At 38.0% G+C, this 23,212-nt stretch overlaps 1 protein-coding gene across 1 annotated transcript in view; it reads right to left on the bottom strand.

Moving 5' to 3' along the window:
• PRKACB (protein kinase, cAMP-dependent, catalytic, beta) overlaps positions 1-22,954 on the bottom strand; it is a 144,196-nt gene extending 121,242 nt beyond the window's left edge. The window contains exon 1 of the mRNA XM_010860295.1: positions 22,651-22,954. Within this exon, the coding sequence (XP_010858597.1) occupies positions 22,651-22,696 (46 nt within the window). The 5' untranslated portion in view covers positions 22,697-22,954. The remainder of the gene's footprint in view (positions 1-22,650) is intronic.
• Between the last annotated feature and the right edge of the window lie 258 nt (positions 22,955-23,212).

The raw sequence follows: 23,212 nt of genomic DNA, 5'->3' as shown, positions 1-23,212 counted from the left end.
GGAGAAAGATAAATCTAATAGTATCATTTGAGGTCCTAGATTCTGCAATACCTAAAGCCAGATTATCATCTGAACTTTCAAATTCCTTTAAAATATTCTTTGTTTCAATCAGTTTGAATTGGTTTCTGCTTCTTGCAATTGAAAGACACTCACTTAATACATATTCTGAAAGTAAGTATAATTTTTTGATTATCTCACTTCTTACAAAAATCAGCAATTTTCTATATATAAACTCATTTTAAGAGCAGCTAGGTAATGAGAAGCGAGTTCCCAACTTCCTGAACTGAAAAAGTGAATAGTGTTACAGTGATTTCAAACACACTGTCAAATTTTATAAGCAAGATTATTGCTGAATAAAAATGGAGAATGGCAAGTGTGTCACATGTGGCTATAAATGTTCAAAGTATTATAATATGGATTATAATGGCCCCTGCCAATAAAATACCATGATCCCTAAACTCCCTCTGTTTCCAGAAAGAATCCTAGGTTTTCCTGCTGTGGTAAATGGAAAAGGTCAGTTTTTCATTCCAATCCCAAAGAAAGGCAATGCCAAAGAATACACGAACTACCACACAATTGCACTCATCTCACACGCTAGTAAAGTGATGCTTAAAATTCTCCAAGCCAGGCTTCAGCAATACATGAACCAAAACTTCCAAATGTTCAAACTGGTTTTAGAAAAGGTACAGGAACCAGAGATCAAATTGCCAACATCCGCTGGATCATGGAAAAAGCAAGAGAGTTCCAGAAAAACATCTATTTCTGGTTTATTGACATGCTAAAGCCTTTGACTGTGTGGATCACAATAAACTGTGGAAAATTCTTCAAGAGATGAGAATACCAGACCACCTGACCTGCCTCTTGAGAAACCTATATGCAGGTCAGGAAGCAACAGTTAGAACTGGACATGGAACAACAGACTGGTTCCAAATAGGAAAAGGAGTACATCAAGGCTGTATATTGTCACCCTGCTTATTTAACTTATATGCAGAGAACATCATGAGAAATGCTGGGCTGGATGAAGCACAAGCTGGAATCAAGATTGCCAGGAGAAATATCAATAACCTCAGATATGCAGATGACACCACCCTTATGGCAGAAAGTGAAGAGGAACTAAAGAGCCTCTTGATGAAAGTGAAAGAGGAGAGTGAAAAAGTTGGCTTAGAGCTCAACATTCAGAAAACAAAGATCATGGCATCCGGTCCCATCACTTCATGGGAAATAGATGGGGAAACAGTGGTTGACTTTATTTTTCTGGGCTCCAAAATCACTGCAGATGGTGACTGCAGCCATGAAATTAAAAGACCCTTACTTCTTGGAAGGAAAGTTATGACCAACCTAGACAGAATATTAAAAAGCAGAGACATTACTTTGCCAACAAAGGTCCGTCTAGTCAAGGCTATGGTTTTTCCAGTGGTCAGGTATGGATGTGAGAGTTGGACTATAAAGAAAACTGAATGCCAAAGAATTGATGCTTTTGAACTGTGGTGTTGGAGGAGACTCTTGAGAGTCCCTTGGTCTGCAAGGAGATCCAACCAGTCCATCCTAAAGAGATCAGTCCTGGGTATTCATTGGAAGGACTGATGTTGAAGCTGAAGCTCCAATACTTTGGCCACCTGATGCGAAGAGCTGACTCATTTGAAAAGACCCTGATGCTGGGGAAGATTGAGGGCAGGAGGAGAAGGGGACGGCAGAGGATGAGATGGTTGGATGGCATCAGTGAATTGACGGACATGGGTTTGGGTGGACTCCAGGAGTTGGTGATGGACAGGGAGGCCTGGAGTGCTGTGGTTCATGGGGTCGCAAAGAGTCAGACACGATTGAGTGATTGAATTGAACTGAAATGATGTTCTGTTCCAAGACTCATTGACCTTGATGGTAAGCTGTTGCTCTGCTCCTCTCCTCTTCCTCAGATCGCCTGTGTTTGGGCTTGCAGGGTTATCAGTGCCACTTCTCAGACTTTTTTTTTTTTTTTCACTTTTACATTTTCAATAATTTTCTACAGCTCTACAATAGCTAATTAAAAAGAAGGATGCTCTTTTATATTTGTTTCTTGGATTTAGTTCTCTCCTCATCCTCATTTCCGCCATCCAGAAATATTGTTGTTCAGTTGTCGTGTCCAACTCTTTGTGATCTCATGGACTATAGCAAAGCAGGCTCCTCTGTCCTCCGCTATCTCCAGGAATTCACTCAAATTCATGTCCATTGACTCGGTGATACTACCCAACCATCTCATCCTCTGCCACCTCTTCTCCCCTCCTCAATCTTTCCGAGAATCAAGGTCTTTTCCAATGAGTCAGCTCTTCACATCAAATGGCCAAAGTACTGGAGCTTCAGCATCAGTTCTTCCAATGAATATTCAGGGTTGATTTCCTTTAGTATTGACTGGTTTGATCTCCCTGCAGTCCAAGGAATTCTCCAGAGTCTTCTCTAGCATAATTACAAAGCTTAAGTTCTTCAGTACTCAGCCTTCATTATGGTCCAACTCTCACATCTCTACATGACTACTGCAAAAACCATAGTTCTGACTATCCAGAAATACTGCTATTTATATTTTAGAATATTTGCTTAAAGTCAATTTTTTCTGTTTATACTGTAAAAAATTATACTATTTTGAATGTAGTATTTATTTAGAAATTAGATCATATACAGTACTAAAGGCCCTCTTGATTTCCACCCTATCCCGATTCTCTTGCTCTGCTCCCTAGAAGCAACCACTATTCTAAATTTTCTTGTAGCCTTAAAGTTCCTTTTTTATATTTTTACATATGTAGTTTCCACAAATATCATATATACTAATTTTTAATATACCTGAATGGTATCATGATCTGCATACCTTTTTGCAAGTTACTTATTTCAAATCCATCATATTTCACTTAGCTGTTTCTCTATTGATGCCTTTAGGTTATTCAGTTTCCATTGTTACAAACAAAGTGTAAGGAACATCTGTATTCTTCCCTCTTCCCTCTCCTCCCTCTATATCTTCCTCTCCCCCTCATCTCTTCCCTCTGTTTCTCATTTTATTTCTCCTAATAAAAGACATGCTATACCTCTGGTCTTAATTTTTTCCACAATCCTTCATGCAAGTGTTTGCCTACCATCTTAGGTTACAATGTTTATAAAGTCCCCAGCCAATAATAATTTTTAACAGTTTTAATGATATAATTTACATACCATAAATTAACCAGTACTAAGTGTACAGTTCAGTGGGGTTTTTAAATTAATTTTATAGTTGTACAACCAACTCCACTACTAAATTTTAGATACCCATCACTCCAAAAGGAACCTCATGCCCATTTGCAGTCATTCTCCATTTCCACCACATGCCCTGAGCAACCACTATGCTACTTTCTATCTATAGATTTTTTTCACTTTCATATAAACGAAATTACACAATACAGTCTTTTGTGTCTCACTTCTTCCACCTAGCATAGTGTTTTTGAGGTTCATCCATGTAGTAGCATGTAATACTTTGCTAAGTTTTATTGCTGAATAGTATTCCATTGTACAGATACACCACATTCTGTTTCACCAGTTGTTTCTACTTCATGGCTATCATAAATAACACTGCTATGAGCATTCATGTACAAGTTGTTGGGTAGACATATGTTTTTAAATCTCCTGGATAAATTTCTAAGAGTAAAAAGTGCTGGGTATGGTAATTTGGTGCTTAACATTTTGAGAAACTGGTAAACAGTTTCCAAAGTGGCTGCACCATCTTACATTTCCACTGGAAGTGTATGAGGGTCCAATTTCTTCACACTTTTGCCAATACTTGTCTTTATTAAAAATACAAATTTATTTTTGGACATGTGTAAGTGTTTCCATCAAGAAGATACCTAAAAGGGGAATTCCTGGATTATTGTTTATACCCATTTTCAGTTGTAATAGTTAGAACCATATCATCTCAGGAGGAGCTACCTCAATTTACACTCAACATGCTTGCCGTACATAATACTGTGTGACCTGTTCATCTCTGCTAATCTGATGAATGAAAAAAAGACATCTCATTTTAAATCACACTTCACTGATTACTACTAAAGTCAAATATCTTTCATATGTCAATTGATCACCTGATTTCATCTTCAGTAATGTACCTATTCATATCCTTTACTGTATTTTTCTTTCATTTATATATCTTTTTTGTTGACTTATAAAATAATTTTTATTCTGGATATTAATCCTGTCAGTTTTATGCATTAAAAATATTTCCTCTCAATCTCTTAAGAAATTTGGAGTAACATCTTTCAGAGTTCTATGCAAAACATTTCTCCCAACTACTATCAATTACAGTCTTATGCTCCTTGATTCCTGTGACTAAGAACTTAACTATCCATGCTAAGAGTACATTTCATTGTTTCCCTGGGAGTCCTATGAAATATGCATACAAATAAGACCTCTAGCTGCCTTTCCTGGGAGGACAAATGAATTAGGCTACTTTTGGACATGTACTAATCAGGTTGTTAAAAAAAAAACCAAAAGCAAACAACAACATAAAAACTGATATTCGTATTTTAAGAAAAAAAAAAAAGGAATTCATTAAATGGGTAGAGTATAGAATGGTTAGGAAAACAACATCAGATTAAGGCAGGCACCAAAGGAGGTAATCCACAATTGAGAAGCAATGCATTTAAGACCCCCTTCATGGATCACAGCTGTGTTATAGCAAAGGTGCTTGCATAACTCAATGAAGCTATGAGCCATGCCATGCAAGCCCACCTAAGATGGGTCATAGTGAAGAGTTCTGACAAAAGGCAGTCCACTGAAGGAGGAAAAGGCAACCCACTCCAATACTCTTGCCTGGAAAACCCCATGGTCAGTATGAAAAGGCAGAAAGATATGACACTGGAAGAATGGCCCCCCAGGTCAGAAGGTGTCCGATATGCTACTGGGGAAGAGCAGAAGGCAATTACTAGTACCTCCAGAAAGAATGAAGTGGTTGGGCCAAAGCAGAAATGATGCCCAACAGTGGATGCATCTGGTGGTGAAAGTAAAGTCTGATGCTGTAAAGAACAACATTCCATAGGAACCTGGAATGTTAGGTCCATGAATCAAGGTAAACTGGATGTGGTCAAGCAGGAGAGGGCACAACTGAACATCAACATCTTAGGAATCAGCGAACTAAAATAAACAGGAATGAGTGAATTTAATTCAGATGACCACTGTAACTACTACTGTGGGCAAGGATCCCTTAGAAGAAGAGCAGCCCTCATAGTCAACAAAAGGGTCCAAAATGCAATATTTACGTACAATCTCAAAAATGATGGAATTACAGCTGAACTACTTAAAATCCTAAAAGATGTGCTGCACTCAATATGTCAGAAAATTTGGAAAACTCAACAGTGGCCATAGAACTGGAAAAGGTCCGGTTTTCATTCCAATCCCAAAGAAGGTCAATGCCAAAGAACATTCAAACTACTATACAATTGTGCTCATTTCACATGCTAGCAACTGCTACTGCTAAGTCATTTCAGTCGTGTCCAACTCTGTGCGAACCCATAGATGGCAGCCCACCAGGCTCCCCTGTCCCTGGGATTCTCCAGTCAAGAACACTAGAGTGGGTTGCCATTTCCTTCTCCAATGAGTGAAAGTGAAAAGTGAAAGTGAAGTCGCTCAGTAGTGTCTGACTCTTCGCGACCCCAAGGACTGCAGCCTACCAGGCTCCTCCACCCATGGGATTGTCCAGGCAAGAGTACTGGAGTGGGGTGCCATTGCCTTCTCTGACATGCTAGCAAGGTTATATTTAAAGTCCTTCAAGCTAGACTTCAGCAGTATATGAACTGAGAACTTTCAGATGTACAAGCTGGGTTTCGAAGAGGCAGAGGGACCAAAGATCAAACTGCCAACATTTGTTGGATCATGGAGAAAGCAAGGGAGTGTCAGAAAAATATCTACTTCTACTTCATTGACTATGCTAGAGACTTTGGCTGTGTGGATCACAACAAACTATGGAAAATTCTTGAAGAGATGGGAAAACCAGACCACTTTAACTTGTCTCCTGAGAAACCTGTATGCAGGTCAAGAAGGAACGGTTAGAATTGGACATAGAATTGACAGGCTCAAAACTGGGAAAGGTGTTTGGCAAGGCTGTATATTGTCGCCCTACTTATTTAACTTATAAGCAGGGTATATGGATACAAAATGCCAGGCTAGATGAAACACGTTAGAATCAAGATTGCCAGGAGAAACATTAACAACCACAAATATGCAGATACCACTCTAAAGACAGAAAATGCAGAGGAACTAAAGAGCCTCTTGATGAGGGTGAAAGAGGAGAGTGAAAACACTGGCTTGAAACTCAACATCAAAAAAAAAAGCTAAGCTCATGGTATCCAGCCCCATCACTTCATGGAAAATAAAAGGAGAAAAAGTGGAAGCAGTGACAGATTTTATTTTCTTGGGCTCCAAAATCCCTGTGGGTGGTGGCTGCAGCCATGAAATTAAAAGACTCTTGCTCCTTGAAAGGAAAGCTATGACAAACCTAAGACAGCATATTAAAAACCAGAGACATCACTTTGCTGACAAAGGTCTGTATATTCAAAGCTATGGTTTTTCCAGTAGTCATATACAGATGTGAAGAAGGCTGAGCACTGAAGAACTGATGCTTTCAAACTTTGGTATTGTAGAGTATTCTTGACAGTCCCTTGGACTGCAAGGGGATCAAACCACTTAATCCTAAAGGAAGTCAATCCTGAATATTCATTGGAAGGACTGTTGCTGAAGCTCCAACACTTTGGCCACCTGATACAAAGAGCTGACTCACTGGAAAAGACCCTTATGGTAGGAAAGGCTGAAGGCAAAAGGAGAAGAGGACAGCAGAGAATGAGATGGTTAGATAGCATCACAGACATGAATCTGAGCAAAGTCCAGGTAACAGTGGAGGACAGAGGAGCCTGGTGTGTTACAGTTCCTGAGGCTGCAAAGAGTCAGACACAGCTTTGCGACTGAACAACAACAAGAAGCACTGAATATATTGTCTATTATGAATAGACAGATACTCAACCTCCAATCTGATGGCAATGCCATCAATGGATATTCATTGCTATACCACTATATTCTCAATTCTGCAAAATAAATCTCCGTTTGATCTTCTGTTTTTGAGTCAAGCTCACAAGACTCACTTGCAATATTAGTTTCTTGTTAAGACATTGCTTCTAATATAACAAGTAAACCAGGCCTGAAGTTCAAGTAAAAGTGAAAGTGGCTCAGTCATGTCCGACTCTTTGCGACCATGGATAATACAGTCCATGGAATTCTCCAGGCCATAATACTGGAGTGAGTGGCCTTTCCCTTTTGCAGGGGACCTTCCCAACCCAGGAACCGAACCAGGGTCTCCTGCATTGCAGGCGGGTTCAAGTACAAAGATATAATTATTTCAAGGAACATAATTAGTCTTCTCTACCACCCAGCAGAAGTATTTTGAGGGCTATCTCTCCAATCTTATATTAGAAATATATACAAAATAAAAACTATAAGCACAGTTGGCACATCATTTTATAGGATCAGTAGATATTTTTTACAGTAATTTTTAAATATATCAAGATTATTATGACTATATTTAAAACAAGCATCTCTCAGAAAAAAACACTGCCAGTTTATCCTCTTCTGTCTATCAAGAAACTGTATTCCTCTATTCACCAAGTATTTCCTGAGTCTCTACTATGCGCTGAGCATATCACCATGTGATAGATTTCAGTCAACAGCAAAAACTGACATTATAATTTAGTGGGGAAAATTGTACTATTAAAACAAAATGGCATGATTCCATGAAAATATATAACAGGAGACCTTAATCTAGTATGGGGAGATCAGAGAACATCTTCCTGAAAGCATAATAATTGAAATAAAATATGAAGGATGTGATAAAGCGTTAATAAGGTGAAAGGAAAAGAGAAAAAAAGACTTTCAGACAAGAAACAGTATGGGTAAAGGTCTTATAAAAGAAAAATATCAGGGTGAATTTCAGAAATTATAGCTTAAAAAGGGTATTTTTAATTGTCAGGAAATCAGTAATTATGTATAGGTACTATTTATATCTTTCGTTAATTCCTTTGAGAGGCTCCTCTGTCCACAGAATTCTCCAGGCAAGAATACTGCAGTGGGCTGTCATTCCCTTCTCCGGGGGATGTTTCCAACTCAGGGATCAAACCCAGGTCTCCTTCATTGCAGGCAGATTCTTTACCATCTGAGACATGCACAATTCTCTTTTGAGAGGTTTATATAAAATCAGAAAATGGAAGAAGAAATTTGGCACAATAAATTTTCAATAATCCATACTAATGGGAGATATTAATATAGATAAGCAAGAAATAGCAGACAAAATTATCTTGATTTGGTTTTGAATTAACCCAATACATTTTTCCCACAGTAGACTGATTTGTTTTGCTCAAACTAATTATTTGTAATATATTAATAAACATTAGCTAGCAAAACAATCATCTTGCATTTGGGGCATGCTTCTGAATACTACAGCTTTGGGTGTTAAAGTCAGTAACAATGCCAAGGTAATCATAGTAATAACAATGTCTTATTGTATCTTAAAATGCGCTATAAGAAGTGATAAGAAGGAAGTCAAACAAGATACAAGGGTCAAATTATGACAGGCTTTATACGCCATGCTAAGAATAGATTCTATTGTACATTCAATGGAGTAAAATGAAAATTATTTAAGTAGGGAGCAACCAGATCAGATTTGGGAGATAGCTAAGAAAACTGAGGTTTTCCCAGGTGGCACAGTGGTAAAGAATCCGCCTGTCAATGCAGGAGATGCAACAAAAGATGAGGGCTCGATCCCTGGGTCAGGAAGATCCCCTGGAGGAGGAAATGGTGACTCATTCCAGTATTCTTGCCTGGAAATTCCACGGACAGAGTAGTGTGGCGGCCTTCAGTACATAGGGTCACAAAGAATCAGACACAACTGAGCACAAACGTACACATACACACAAGAAAACCAAAGGTAAGGAGACTGATGAAGCAAATATTTTTAGATATCCTGGAAAGGGATGATAACTGAACTAAGATAGGAGGACTATAAGGAGAAATGAGAGGACAAATTACTGACAAGACTCAGTTACCAATGAGAGGTAGGGGAAAAGGACAATGAAACAATCTAAAATGACTCCCAGATTTCTGGCTTACATGACTTATTTCTCCATTTTCACCAAAATAGGGGATACAGATTTAGGGGAAAGAAAATTTCCTCAACTTGACTTTCCAGGTAACATACCCAAGTAAAAATTAAACATGACTGGAGAACTGAAAAAAGACATCTATTAGCACAAAGATAGGAATAGGAAGTGGCAGCACCTGAAGTAACTTGAGTGGATGACTCACTGGGGAAACACCACGAACAGAGAAACTAAAGAAAAAAGGTCAAAAAGAGGATTACTGATGATACTTACCAAAGCAGGCAGGAATAGAGATCAACCTTAGGATTTGAAGTATAAAAGGAAAGAAAGTAGAAACTGTGAAATCAGCCTATTAAGAAGTTTGGTTTTGAAGGAGATTTGATAAAAACGAGAGAATACAGCATAGAGGAAGAAAGTTTACATTTTCATATTATTTTTCAAATGATAAAACTTGAATATACATATATATATTTACAGTACAAATGTAATGTACATGTATTACATGTATATACGTACACATATACATACATAAAGTGGAAGAAGAGAGTGGAATTGAATAGTTGAAAATATGAGTAGGTCTTTTAAAGCATGATACCAAAGATAAAAACTGTGAAACATACTTTTGATTACATAAAAATTTAAATTTTTGTAAAGCTGAAAGATAAATAGGAAAAGTTTATAACACAGAGCCAGAAAAAGGTTAATAATGGTAATAAAGACACTCAAATATTTCAACTGAAATATAAGCACAGGTTACTCATTAAAAATACAAAAATGACTAAAAAACAGAAAGTTCAACTTTTGCGGGCAATAAAATCAACTGAAAAATATGAGATGCTATTTTACACTGAGTAACTAAAAATCTAAAAGTTACAGTAACATTCTTATATTTCAATGAAACAAACCCTCATGTTTTTGTACATTTATGTACATAGAAAACATGTATCAGGAGTCTTAAAAAATAAATCTACAATAATACTAATCTCAACACTTTTCAAAAAAGAATGAAAACAACTTAAATGTCCAACAACAGGAGCTGCCTTTTTTAAAAGATAGTACATAATCATACAATGGAACACAAGTATTTTGCTACAGTAAAAAAGGAAAGAAAACCCAAAAGTTGTTGAGATTGTACAACATGAGAAGGCTCATACAATGCTGATAGTAATGCAAATTGGCACCACAACCTCAGAAGACTATTAACCATATCTATTAAAACTGAATTCTACAACTATGTATATACTCAATAGAAATTCATACATATGTTCACCTGTATACATGTACCAGAATGTTTAGAGGAGCACCATTATAATAGCCTTCAAATAGAAACTTAACATATAACAACACAGAATGAGTAAATTGTGATATACTCAAACAATAGAATACAATACAGCCAAGAGAATGGACAGTTTCTAACTATACTCAACAGTAGGGATGAATCAGACACAAAAGATTACCCAGTGTATGATTGCATTTATAAAGTAACCAAAACTAATCAATGCTATTGGAAGTAGGGAGAATGGTTACTATTGAAGTGAAGAGTTAAAAAATTAGTTCTATAAATGTTATTATTTTAATAAATTTAACACACTGTACGTTAAAAATTCCCTACAGAATGACATCTGACTGTATGGGAAAATTCATGACATAAAAATGAAAAAAGTACAATGTATACTATAGATGGCAGATTAGGTAATGGTTAAAACTGCAGGTTCTAAAGACTACTTGGGCTTCCCAAGTGGCACTAATAGTAAAGAACCCACCTGCCAATGCAGGAGACATAAGAGATATGGGTTCAATCCCTGAGTCAGGAAGATCCCCTGGAGGAGGGCACAGCTACCCACTTCAATATTCTTGCCTGGAAAATCCCATAGACAGAGGAACCTGGCAGGCTACATAGGATTATTAAGAGTCAGACACAACTGAAGTGACTGAGCAGCCAAGACTACTTGAATTTGAATCCCAGTTTATATGCTATTGGGCAAATTAGTTAACTGCTTCAGTTTCTTCACCTGCAAATGGTGTTAATGAAATTACAGACCACATTGGGCTGTGAGGTGGATCAGATAAAATAAATGGGATTAAAGCACTTATGATACTGTCTGGTACATTATAAGTACTACACTATTATCATTACCCCCAAATAAGAATTACTCCCCCAAAAGTAGTAATAACTGCAGGCAACTTTCTGAAACCCTCCTTCTTGTATCTAGGATTCTAGAGAGATTTCTCTCTTTTATTAAACAATAGTTATCTTATGAATTATATAGACCAAAGCTCCTTGTTTTTAGATAGATTAAATTTCTGTTAGAATTCAATACTGAATTCCTGTTAGAATTTCAGTGAATTCAAAAGAGGTTCTATACTGTGTAACTCCCTTGCCATGTAAAAAGTGCTAAATTTTATGCTCAAATATAGTAACTAATCTCACTATCAGTTTTCTGGTTCAATCTTTCTCTGCCTTTTATTTTGAGACTCCTGTTTATTTTTTTAAATTCTACTTTAAAGATAACATGGTTCATATAAATGCCTTCTCTAGCAAAACATTTGAAATCTTTAGCTGTGGTAATAGCAAGGGGGGCTGGGGGGGCTGATGTTGAGGAGGTCCAAGAGTGATTAATAAATAAATGAAGACTGACAATAAAATAGAAAGTTCCATTTCTGGCTTAGGAAAATGAAAAGCTTCCCCCACCCTCCAGCTCAGGGTTAAAAAAGAAAAAGATGTCTGAGATAAATCTGGCTAGGGCACAGTCTTCAGATAATCAAATACTAATCTAGGTGTTGCTGTGAAGGTATTTTGTAGATGTGATGAAAAGTCCATAATCAGGTCACTTGAAATAAAGAAGATTATCCTAGATAAACTGAGTGGGTCTGATTCAATCAACTGAAAGGTCTTGGAAGAGCAAAACTGAAGCCTCCCTGAAGTCAGCCTGTGGACTGCAGCTTCAGCCTATATCTGAGAGTTCCAGCATGCTCTTCCTGACAATCTACCCCATGGATTTCAGACTTGCCTAGCCAGCCCCCAACTTGCAGTATAGCTCTTAATATATAGCCTATGAACAATGTTTCTCTGGCAGAACCCTTGCTAATATAGGACTGAGTTTTCTAGCACTGGTAAGATTATTATGAAAGAGATAACTAAAGCATTTATAAATTTTTAATGAAGTAGCTAATATGACATGGTGGTTAAGAACACAGACTCTAGAGCCACACTGCCTAGGTTCAAATTCCAGCTTGACTACTTACTATCCATGATACATCTAGCAAGCTGAACTAGAATAGGAGGAGCTAAATTATAAACAGAACTGACTCTTACAAAAGAAGCTAAGTAACATCTGTACAAACATGTTCTCTCAACTTTGTGGCTCACATACCACAGTGGTCTGCTGATGCTCTATAGTCTTCTACTCGAATAAGTGGTACAGAAATTGAATACTTATTTTATTAAGTAGGACCCCAAAATAATGAGATCTCAACACAATATCTTTAATTTTTTGAGTCAAGGTCCAGATGGATAATACAGATATTACAGATTTCCCAAGGACTTACAGGTTTAGATTCAACAGTTGTTTTACTAGAAAACAAAAGTTTTAAGTCATTGAAAAGTTAACATTATATGAACAGTAGGCAACAGGGAATACAACCTTAAAACAATGGCCATAAAGCCTGGGACTTTATACCTTTTAATAGCAAGTCAGCTAAAGATAGGGAATTTACATTGGATTTTGTGAGGCAGTCCTAATGTCAAATGTGCCACAGAATCAGCCCTCACTGTGAACTGTCAATTATTTCATTTCTCTAAAGGAGTCCCAAATTTGGTTCAGAAAACTATCCACAAAGATACAGAACATTACTGAATCTAATTTATATTATAATCAAAAAGTGAAAAGCCAAATTATTACCACAGGAAATACTCTATACTGTACTTCCAACAAAATTCTCGTGTTTGTACATTTGCTTATTTAAAGCTTTCACTATACTATGAGCAACAAGCAGGCAACTCTCTATCTCCTTCATGACCCTCCTCCAAAATAAAAAATATATATAAATGAATAGACGAATTATAATACATTAAAATATAAAAATTTAAGCTATATCTCCATTTCTATTTAAGCAATTTAAGTTACACCTTCAATCAGGGGAAATAATTTATTACTTGCATTATGAAGGCGATGGCACCCCACTCCAGTACTCTAGCCTGGAAAATCCCATGGGCAGAGGAGCCTGGTGGGCTGCAGTCCATGGGGTCGTGAAGAGTCGGACACGACTGAGCGACTTCATTTTACTTTTCACTTTCTTGCATTGGAGAAGGAAATGGCAACCCGCTCCAGTGTTCTTGCCTGGAGAATCCTGGGGATGGGGGAGCCTGGTGGGCTTTCGTCTATGGGGTCACACAGAGTCGGACACGACTGAAGCGACTTAGCAGTAGCAGTATAACCTCAATATTAACGAGAAAGAAGTCTATTTGTTACTATTGATGAGCATTTTTGAAGCTGTAAGGGACTGAAAGGGTTACAAAATCTACAAAAAAAAAAAGAAAAAAAGAGTAAAAAAAAAAAAGCATCAATGTTTTCCAGCAATTTTTAGGTTACTAAAGATACTAGCTGAATTTATTAAAACAAATGCTTTTACCTTTAAACACAAGATTGTGCTTAAAAGCATTTGTTTTAATAAATTCAGCTAGTATCTTTAGTAACCTAAAAATTGCTGGAAAACATTGATGCTTTTTTTTTTTTACTCTTTTTTTCTTTTTTTTTCTTTTGAACTGTGGTGTTGGAGAAGACTCTTGAGAGTCCCTTGGACTGCAAGGAGATCCAACCAGTCCATTCTGAAGGAGATCAGCCCTGGGATTTCTTTGGAGGGAATGATGCTGAAGCTGAAACTCCAGTACTTTGGCCACCTCATGTGAAGAGCTGACTCATTGGAAAAGACTCTGGTGCTGGGAGGGATTGGGGGCAGGAGGAGAAGGGGATGACAGAAGATGAGATGGCTGGATGGCATCACTGACTCGATGGACGTGAGTCTCAGTGAACTCCAGGAGTTGGTGATGGACAGGTAGGCCTGGTGTGCTGCGATTCATGGGGTCGCAGAGTCGGACACGACTGAGCAACTGATCTGATCTGATCTGAACAATTTTCTCTACCCATACTATTTGGTTTATATACTTCAATCATGTAGACCTATTACAGAATAAAGAGTTCCAGGTTTGTTTTTAGTTTATCCTTAAACAACAGATGTTCGATTCTCTTGCTCCCATTAGCTGTCCCTGATTTTAACTTTTCTCCACTTCTGCTATACACAAAACATCAATACTACACATAACATCCTAAGGGTTTTTCACTAAGAATAGAATGTTTTATGTCTTGTTTCGAATCTACTCCCCTGATGACCAATATTTAGATGGTCTCTTTACCTACAGTAGAACATGAGAATATCTTCAAAGATCAATACAGTGATTCAAAATTTGTTTCTTAGGCCAAAATTCAGAAACTATAATTCTTTAAGTACAGATCAAAAAATTTCCCCTAAATATATTACTGTGTATTTGCTTACACTGAGGCTCATTTGCCAATTCTCTACCCACATAATTTTGTGATAGTCTTTAATTCTCAAGTCTTGCTACTTTAAAAATAAACCTTCTTTCTTTTAATAAACATATATGGAAATCACTGAACTATAAGGCCAGAAAAGATCATAACCTCTGTAACAAATTTGTCCTTCTTAATTTTATAGTACAGCTTGGAGGTATTAAAACACTTATCTAAAGTGAACTAATGGAAAGAATTAGAAGATAGAATTTAGATTTTTCTTATTCTGAGTTCACACTCTTACTATTAAATCACACTTTAACTTTTCAATATCTATTTTAAAGATCTCTGGGAGAAGAATATTGATACTTAGTACAATATATGTTGGTACAATATTTTACATGTTTTTCTGCTACTCCACATGACCTACAAAGTTCAATAGCTTACAGGATGCATACTTTAATTATGAAAGTAACACATTTTATCTGACTTTAATTTTGTTTCTTTAAAACTTACACTGTTCTCATCAGTGCTCTGGCTTTTACTTTTTTCAAAAAAAGCTAAACTTTTGGTTTCTACAGTTCTTAATTTATAGAAGTTACATCAGATGTCATACACAGTTCTATAGATTCTAAACAGCTGGCCTTAGAAGGGGAGCAAACTGAGATGCTCCGATCCCCTGAGATGATCAGAAAAGAGCATCCGATCATCCAAGGTCATTTTTCCCCCACGGTTGAGAGAATTATAGACAATCCATATATGAAATAACCAATCAGATATCATTTCTCAGAAATTCCATAGGCATCCTAGGTTCAACATGCCCCCCCCCCCCCAAATCTGTTTCTTCCCTTATATTTATTTCCTGACTCCATTACTGGCATCACAACCCACCCACCAAGGCAAAGAAGCTAAAAACTTGGGAGTTACTCCCAATCCCTCCTTTACTTCATTTCCCAAATGCAATCAGTAAAGCATAGTCTGCTCATTTTTAGTTTCCAAATTTCTTACATTTTAGGTCCTTCCTGTACCCTACCTTTACCATCTTGATCCAGACCCTCAAAGTCCCTCACTTGAGAGAGAGAGTCTTCTAATAGATTTCCTGCCTCCACTTCACTTGTTCCATATGCCATTTTCACATCACCATCTAAATAATCTCTCTAAAATCCAAATTTTATCATATCTTTCTCTTATTTCAGAGTCCACAATAGCTTTGATAGTTTTATCCCATAGGATGAAATTCAAACTCTGCATTTTATGGTCTCTGTCCATTTCTTGAGTCTAATCTTGCATCGTACAATCTCCCCTCTTCCCTACCACCAACCCTGTCCTTTTTAGTCATAATGAACAACTTACTTTCTTCCTAGAATATGTCATGCTGTTTCAACCCTCTAGATCTTTGCTCACTCTGTGTGTTCCGTCTTCTCAGAACACACTTCTTCCTGTAATTCTACTGTTGAACACTTATCGTTTTCAATGCTCAACCCAGGGCTCACCTCTTCTTTAAAGTCCTTTTTGGACTTCATTCCCCACCCACCTCAGTGGAAATGACTATACTTTCTACTGGTTCCCCCAGTGAACTCAAGAAGCCATTTTTAACAGTTGTTTTTTGTTTTTTGTTTTAATTAAGTTGTTGACATGTCTGTCTCCCTCTTCTGAAATACGGGCATTCTGGAGCAGGTACTGGGTCCTATTCAATCTTTATTCCCACAGACTTGCATAAAGTCTGTCACGTTTTAGGCACTCAATATATTAGAATGAATAAATGAAAGCATGACTGAATGAACAAAGAAAAGAACAATAGAAGATACTCTTGAAGGAATACTTTTTAAATTAAGAAAAATACTCAATATTATATGGTACTCACCTAGGTATATTTACCTCCCATAAATTCCACATTTTTCTATTTAACGTAGTTTTCTTCTTTCCCCACTAAAAACCTAAGATTTATTCCTTTGAGGAAATTTGGACATATATGTATACTAGCATTTATTATCACATAAGTATACAGACAATTTTATAAACTATACTAATTACTTATTTTATTAATTTAATGGAATATGAGAATGATTATGGTCAACTCCTGACTATCTGGGCTTCCCAGCTGGGGCTAGTGGGAAAGAACCCACCTGCCAATGCACGAGAGGTAAAAGACGCAGGTTCAATCCCTTTCCAACCCCTGGAGGAGGGCATGGCAACCCATTCCAGTATTCTTGCCTGGAGAATCCCATGGTCAGAGGAGCCTGGCAGGCTACAGTCCATGGGGTCGCAAAGAGTGGGACATGACCGAAGTAACTTAGCATACACTATCTGAAAGAATCTTAATAGCTATATGCTGACTTACTTAGGATCTTTTCATGTGCTGCTTCTGCCACTCAGCCATGGCTTACTTTTCTAAACTAGCTTTCATGGCTCTAATTATCCTGTTGCTGGCAATGAAAAGCAACAATATCCTAAGTGCAGGACACTGACCAGGAGAATGGGAAAAATGACTCATGAACAGGACGTAACTTGATTCGGTAAATAATCTGCACAAAATTGAATCACAGAATCATGGAACTGAATGTGATATTAATAAAATGTATTTAACATCCAAATAGTGTGGCTGTTTGTTTTGATTTTATTTTTTAAACTAATGAAGATCATTTCAAAATTCTGCGAATCTATCAAAATGGAACATTACCAATTTTCCTTTAAAAACTAACTGAAAGTTTAAAGACATGAATAAGATATGAGATCACTAAATTTGTTCTTATTCAAAGCTATAAAAATTTTCATTGCAATATATTCACTGAGTTCCAGTATTAAACACTAAAAAATTCTACTTCTAGTAGAATCCAATAAGGAAATTAACTTTGTACCTAACTCTACAGATTATATACAAATTACTAGTTCACTAGGTTTGTAAAAGCTTATTTAGAGGAAAAACTGAAGAAATAAGTTAATGTCTAGTATGAGAAAATATAAATATAGCATTTTGTTCATATATGAACACTTGTGAGGATCTACAAATTACAAAGATGATGGAAAGATAGGTTGGTGTTTTTATTACATGCTATGCTCTAAACTTGGAGAAGGAAAGGGCAACCTATTCCAGTATTCTTGCCTGGAGAATCCCATAGATAGAGGAGCCTGGCAGGCTACAGTCCATGGGGTCGCAAGAGTCGGACACGACTTAGCGACTAAATCACCACCACCACCATGCTCTAAACTCTGCTATGCTCTAAACCTGTGCTGTCCAATATATCAAACACTAACTGCCGCATGTAAGTTAAAAATTCAGTTTCTCAGTTGCCCTGGTTACATTTCAAGTGCTCAATAGCTGCAGGCAGTTAGTGGCAACCACAGAAGACAATATAGATAGGAACATTTCTATCACAGCAGAAAGTCTGATCGGATAGTGCCAAACCATGCAAACCATGGTATAAAATGCAAATTTCCAAATACTTTTAAAATGGCAGTACAAGTTCAAAAAGTAATTTTTCAATTGGCTATTTCACAGAAAGGGAAAGTATACATACATGAATGAGAAGAAAAAATTAAATACAAATATTAATGAAGGTTTAAGTATATAAAATCAATTTTCTATGGCTTACTCTGAAATTATACCATATTAAATCTGAAAAGACTTTCAAGGTAATTTAATCCTTCATCCTCATTTTATAGAAATTGAATCTAGAAGACAGCACAAGGAAAAAAAAATAACTTTCATTTAAGATATCTATTATATCCAAATAGTCACTATTGAAAACAACCAAAATTTCCTATAATAATACTGATTAAAGTGAAGTCTAAGCTATTCTGTGTGTCTGAGAATAAGCTTTTCTGTTACATACAGAGGATGTTTGCACAGTGGTTAGGATTTCAGGTTCTAAGGTTAACCTGCCTAGTTCAAATGTTACCTTTTCACTGAACGAGCTGTGCAACCTTAGGCAAGTCATTTAGGCTCTCTGAGCCTCCTTTTTCTCATCTATAATATAAAATGGAGAATAACTGAACTATGTTATATAGCTGAAAAGATTAAGAAAATCATGCATGCAAACTTGAAAGAATCTGGCACATAGTAAACCCTTAAAAAATGCTGGTTTTTATGAAACCTACATTTTGGTTGAACCTAGTCTACTAGTGGGTGACTTTCTTTAGCTTCATCTTCAAAAGTTCTTAAGACAGAGAAACACTCTGGAAAACATAAAAATAAAAATCATTGTATGAACACTAGTGGCTCTAGCACTTGCAGTCACAGAAGAATGTGCATCCAAACCTCTACCAACACTGTAACCGCAGGCCTCAGCACCATGGTTCTGACAGTGTTACACATAAAGCCCACAGGCAACATGCGAGGGGAACGGAAATCCACTGAGTGTGTGTGTGGCTTTTCTTTTTTTTTCATGAAATTAAAAAAAACTTTCAGGTCAAAATAGGTGACATGATTTTTATGTTGGGGACTGTGAATAAAGTGAAAGACAGGATAAGTGAAACAATTTTGAATGACAAGTTTAAAATTTCTCAGAGAATTTTATATGTTCACTTATTTTTCTAAAATTTATACTTCTGCCTATTAGCTGACGTTTAAATAACTACATTCAAATTTTGAGATCCCTATATTTATGAGAAGACTCCTATATTTATTTACTATATTTAGGAGAAGGGGATGACAGGATGAAACAGTTGGATGGCATCACCGATTCGATGGACATGTGTTTGACCAAGCTCCAGGAGTTGGTGATGGACAGGGAAGCCTGGCGTGCTACAGTCCATGCGGTCACAAAGAGCAGGACACAACTGAGCAACTGAACTGACTGATATTTATGAGAATAACTTTTTTTTAAATATACAAAACAAGCAGGTATGTAAAAGTAAGAGTTGCTCTTTCATTAAGTTTTAAGACATCTCAATACAATTTCCCAGTTTACCACAGTAGAATAGGTACCCAACTTAATGTTGGGCTTCCCAGGTGGCACAGTGGTAAAGGATCCACCTGCTAATGGGGAAGACGCAAAAGAGACATGCATTCAATCCCCGGGTCGAGAAGATCGCCTGGAGAAGGAAATAGCAACCCACTCCAATATTCTTGCCTGGAAAATTCCATGGACAGAGGAGTCTGGTGGCCTACAGCCCATGGGGTCACAAAGAGTTGGACATGACTGAGCGCAGTACAGTAAGCATTGGAGTACAGATTTCAATACAGTATAACATAAGCACCAGATGGTCCAAGCTAACTAAGACCCTTCTCAAATATTTTTATGCCCAACTTTATTGTTCTGGAATATTTTTAGAACTAAGGTCCAGAGTCACCTGTATGAGGCATGAGTCAAACCTCAAATCCTAACTGATCTGATATTTTTAAATCATTTCAAATCAAACACTTTCCTATTGGTAGTTTTCAGAGTTTTAATCTCATATTCCATAATGTTAGCATTTGTCATATTTTGCTTTTCAGTTAACTTTTATATGTATATTTTCTCTTTCACATTAGATAGTAAAACTTCTTGAGCTTTTACTTACAGGGTCTCCATATGAAACTAATACACTTGGTAGACACTTTGAAAATATTTGTGTTACTTGATTAGTTAGTGATGCAGAATGGATCAGGGGACCAGATTCAATTCCTTACTCTGATATCACTAACAGTATGATCTCAGCTCCTGCTTCTTCAAAGGTCAAGTTCTCTGGCTTTGAAAAGGAATGATTACATAGGTTGATCTCTAGGACCACTTACATTTCTAAAAGCTTACACTTTTATGTATTGGTTGAAGTTTAAATTCAACTCAGTTGCTCAGTTGTGTCCTACCCTTTGGCCCATGGATGACAGCATGCCAGGTTTAAATAACTACATTCAAAGTCTGAAAGGCATATATTGAAGTTTAAATATTCAAATTTTGAAAGCCATATATTTTCAAAAGTAATTTTTAAAAACTATACAAATCAGTTAGCTATATAATGGTATAAGTTATTCTTTCATTAAATATTAAGATACATAGATTAAAATGTCTTTGTTCACCATGGTAGACCAGCAGCAACATGTACCTGATAACATTGCTCCAAATGAAATTACAAACTAATCAACATGTGACATTTCAAATGATTGTCCAGTGAGACAGTTATTTTCTCTTATCACTTCAGAATATGTATTCAAACTACTATAATGACCTTCAGTTTCCATAAATAAACTTCTATAAAAAGCTGGCTAACATACTTAAGAACTAGGCTGTCACTAACAGTTAAAGCTTATGAAAGAATTTACTCAAACATTTTTAAAGTTTCCATTCTGTTTCCAGTAAATATTCTAAGATTATCTCATAGCTAGGAGCTTCAAATGTCTAGGGGAGAAATTGTTTGATAACCTTAATAATGGAAATATATAGATCACAAAAGAGTCTACTATCACCATTAAAAATATAAACATTGTACAGGCCAGTACTTGTTAATAAAAAAAATCACTGATACGATTCAATTACCAAGCACATTTTGTAATACATTAATACATATTTTATCTTTATGTTAATAGAACTTCAAATTAGGAAAATGACAAAAGGCAGAAACAATTCTTTACACTTCCCTCATTTTTAATTTTGTGCAATTATAAGAAAAAAGACCACTGAAGTTCCACCTCTACATTATTTTTTAAAAAATGTCCATCTCACGTATTGAAGACATTCAACTTTTCTGGAGCTCCTGAAAATTAACACCAAGATCTTATTGGTGAAACACAAACCACATAATTTGACCTAACTATTCATATTAAACAAAATGAATGACTAGATCTTTCCAAATTGATCCTGCTTTACTGATATGGGGGAAGTGAAGTGAAGTGAAAGTCTATCAGTTGTGTCTGACTCTGCAACACCATGGACTTTACTGTCCATGGAATTCTACAGGCCAGAATACTGGGTAGCCTTTCCCTTCTCCAGGGGATCTTCCCAACCCAGGGATCGAACCCAGGTCTCCCGCATTGCAGGCGGATTCTTTACCAGCTGAGCCATAAGAGAAGCCCTGATTTGGGGTGGGAGGAAGACTAAATTATGAAATTAACTTAAAACACGTTACAAACACAGAAACATTAAAAGATACTGTTTACACAAATTGGAATAAATCATCAGGTATCTCCTATTCATCTGGCATTGCCTCAAGGGCTTACATGTCATTTACTCCTAGTGACAAAACAAATACTTGTTATCTGTTCATTCTGAACTATAAGATCTGAGTTGTACTGGGCAAAGGCAAAAACCATCCAGATTTACTGATTGACTAATAGACAGACTCACAGATAAATAAACAAAACCATATGGCCATACAGTAAAGTGCAGAGTGCCTGCACTTGCAGCTCTCAGAAGAAATCCACGGTATTCTGGAAGCACTTCAACTCGGAGTAACCTTTAAGTTTTAGACATTGTAGCAAATTTTTGAATGTCTTAAGAGAAGGCAAATCTGTCCTGCTTTTTTTCTCTAATGGGAAAAGTTGCTGCTCACTCTTAATATATTTTCAGCTCCTAACCTGAAGAGATGGAGGATCTCTAAAACAGTTACCCATTTAGGATTAACCTCACCTGTGGAGAACCAGAGCAGCAGTCCCTCACCTGATGATAAAATTGGGTTAGACCCAAGTGATGGAGGGAAGAGAGACAACACTACCTGTGGCTCCCAAAGCGGGGGACGGGGTCGGGGGGCGGGGAGGGAGAGACGGCTTGGGATGGTCCACGAGACTTCTTTATCCCGACCATATTTGGGGAAGTGTCTAATCTTGGGAGTCCCCCCGCTCTAGTGTAAAAGGGAGTCACGGGGACCTCTCTCCTCCCTCGCCCTCTCCATCCGGCCCTCGACGCTCAGCTCTCTCGCCGGAGCTGGGGGGAGGGAGTGGAGGAGGAAGGCAGCTGGTCCCTAGGGCCCCCTTGAGTGGTTCCCGGCGGCCGCTGAGGCCTGGACCATGCCTGCGGCCTCCCGGCTCCGACCCCGCGCCAGCCCGCCCAGCGAGCCCCCAGACCCGGCCCTTGACTCACCGCTCTCCACCTCGCTGCCTTTCTTGGCGGTCGCCGCGTTCCCCATGACTGGGGCGATGGGAGGAAGGGGTGAGGGAAGGGAAGGGAAGCGGGGCTGGCACCGTCCCCGCCGCTCCACAGGCTACAGCAGCTCCCGCTTCTACACCGGTCACAGCACTCAGTGCTCCTGGGGCTGGCGCCCAGAATGCGGGAGGGAAGACTAGGCAGGTTCTGAAGCCAAGGCTTCAGCGAACTCAGCCCCGGCGGCAACGGCGGTGGCGGCGGCGGCGGCGGCGGGCAGACACCCCCTTCCCCCGCCCCGCCCCCCCTGCGCGCCCCCGGGCAGTCGCGCACCCGGGCCCGGGACCCTGTCCCTCTTCGCCAGCGGGCGCGCGCGCCGGAAGTGACGTGCCGGCCCGGGACGCAGGCGGCGGGCTGAGGGGAGCGTCGGTCCGGGCAACCCGGCCTGGCACCTCAGCGGCGCACGGGGCTGGCGTGTGGTGACCCGGGCTTACTCTCGGATGTCCATCCCAGAGATATGGGAGGCGGCGTGGGGACCGTTAGCTTTCAGGAACCTGTCGTC

The sequence above is a fragment of the Bison bison genome, unplaced genomic scaffold (genome assembly GCF_000754665.1).
Source record: "Bison bison bison isolate TAMUID 2011002044 unplaced genomic scaffold, Bison_UMD1.0 scf7180017864466, whole genome shotgun sequence".
Taxonomy (NCBI): domain Eukaryota; kingdom Metazoa; phylum Chordata; class Mammalia; order Artiodactyla; family Bovidae; genus Bison; species Bison bison.
This window is presented reverse-complemented; position numbering and strand designations above follow the sequence as displayed.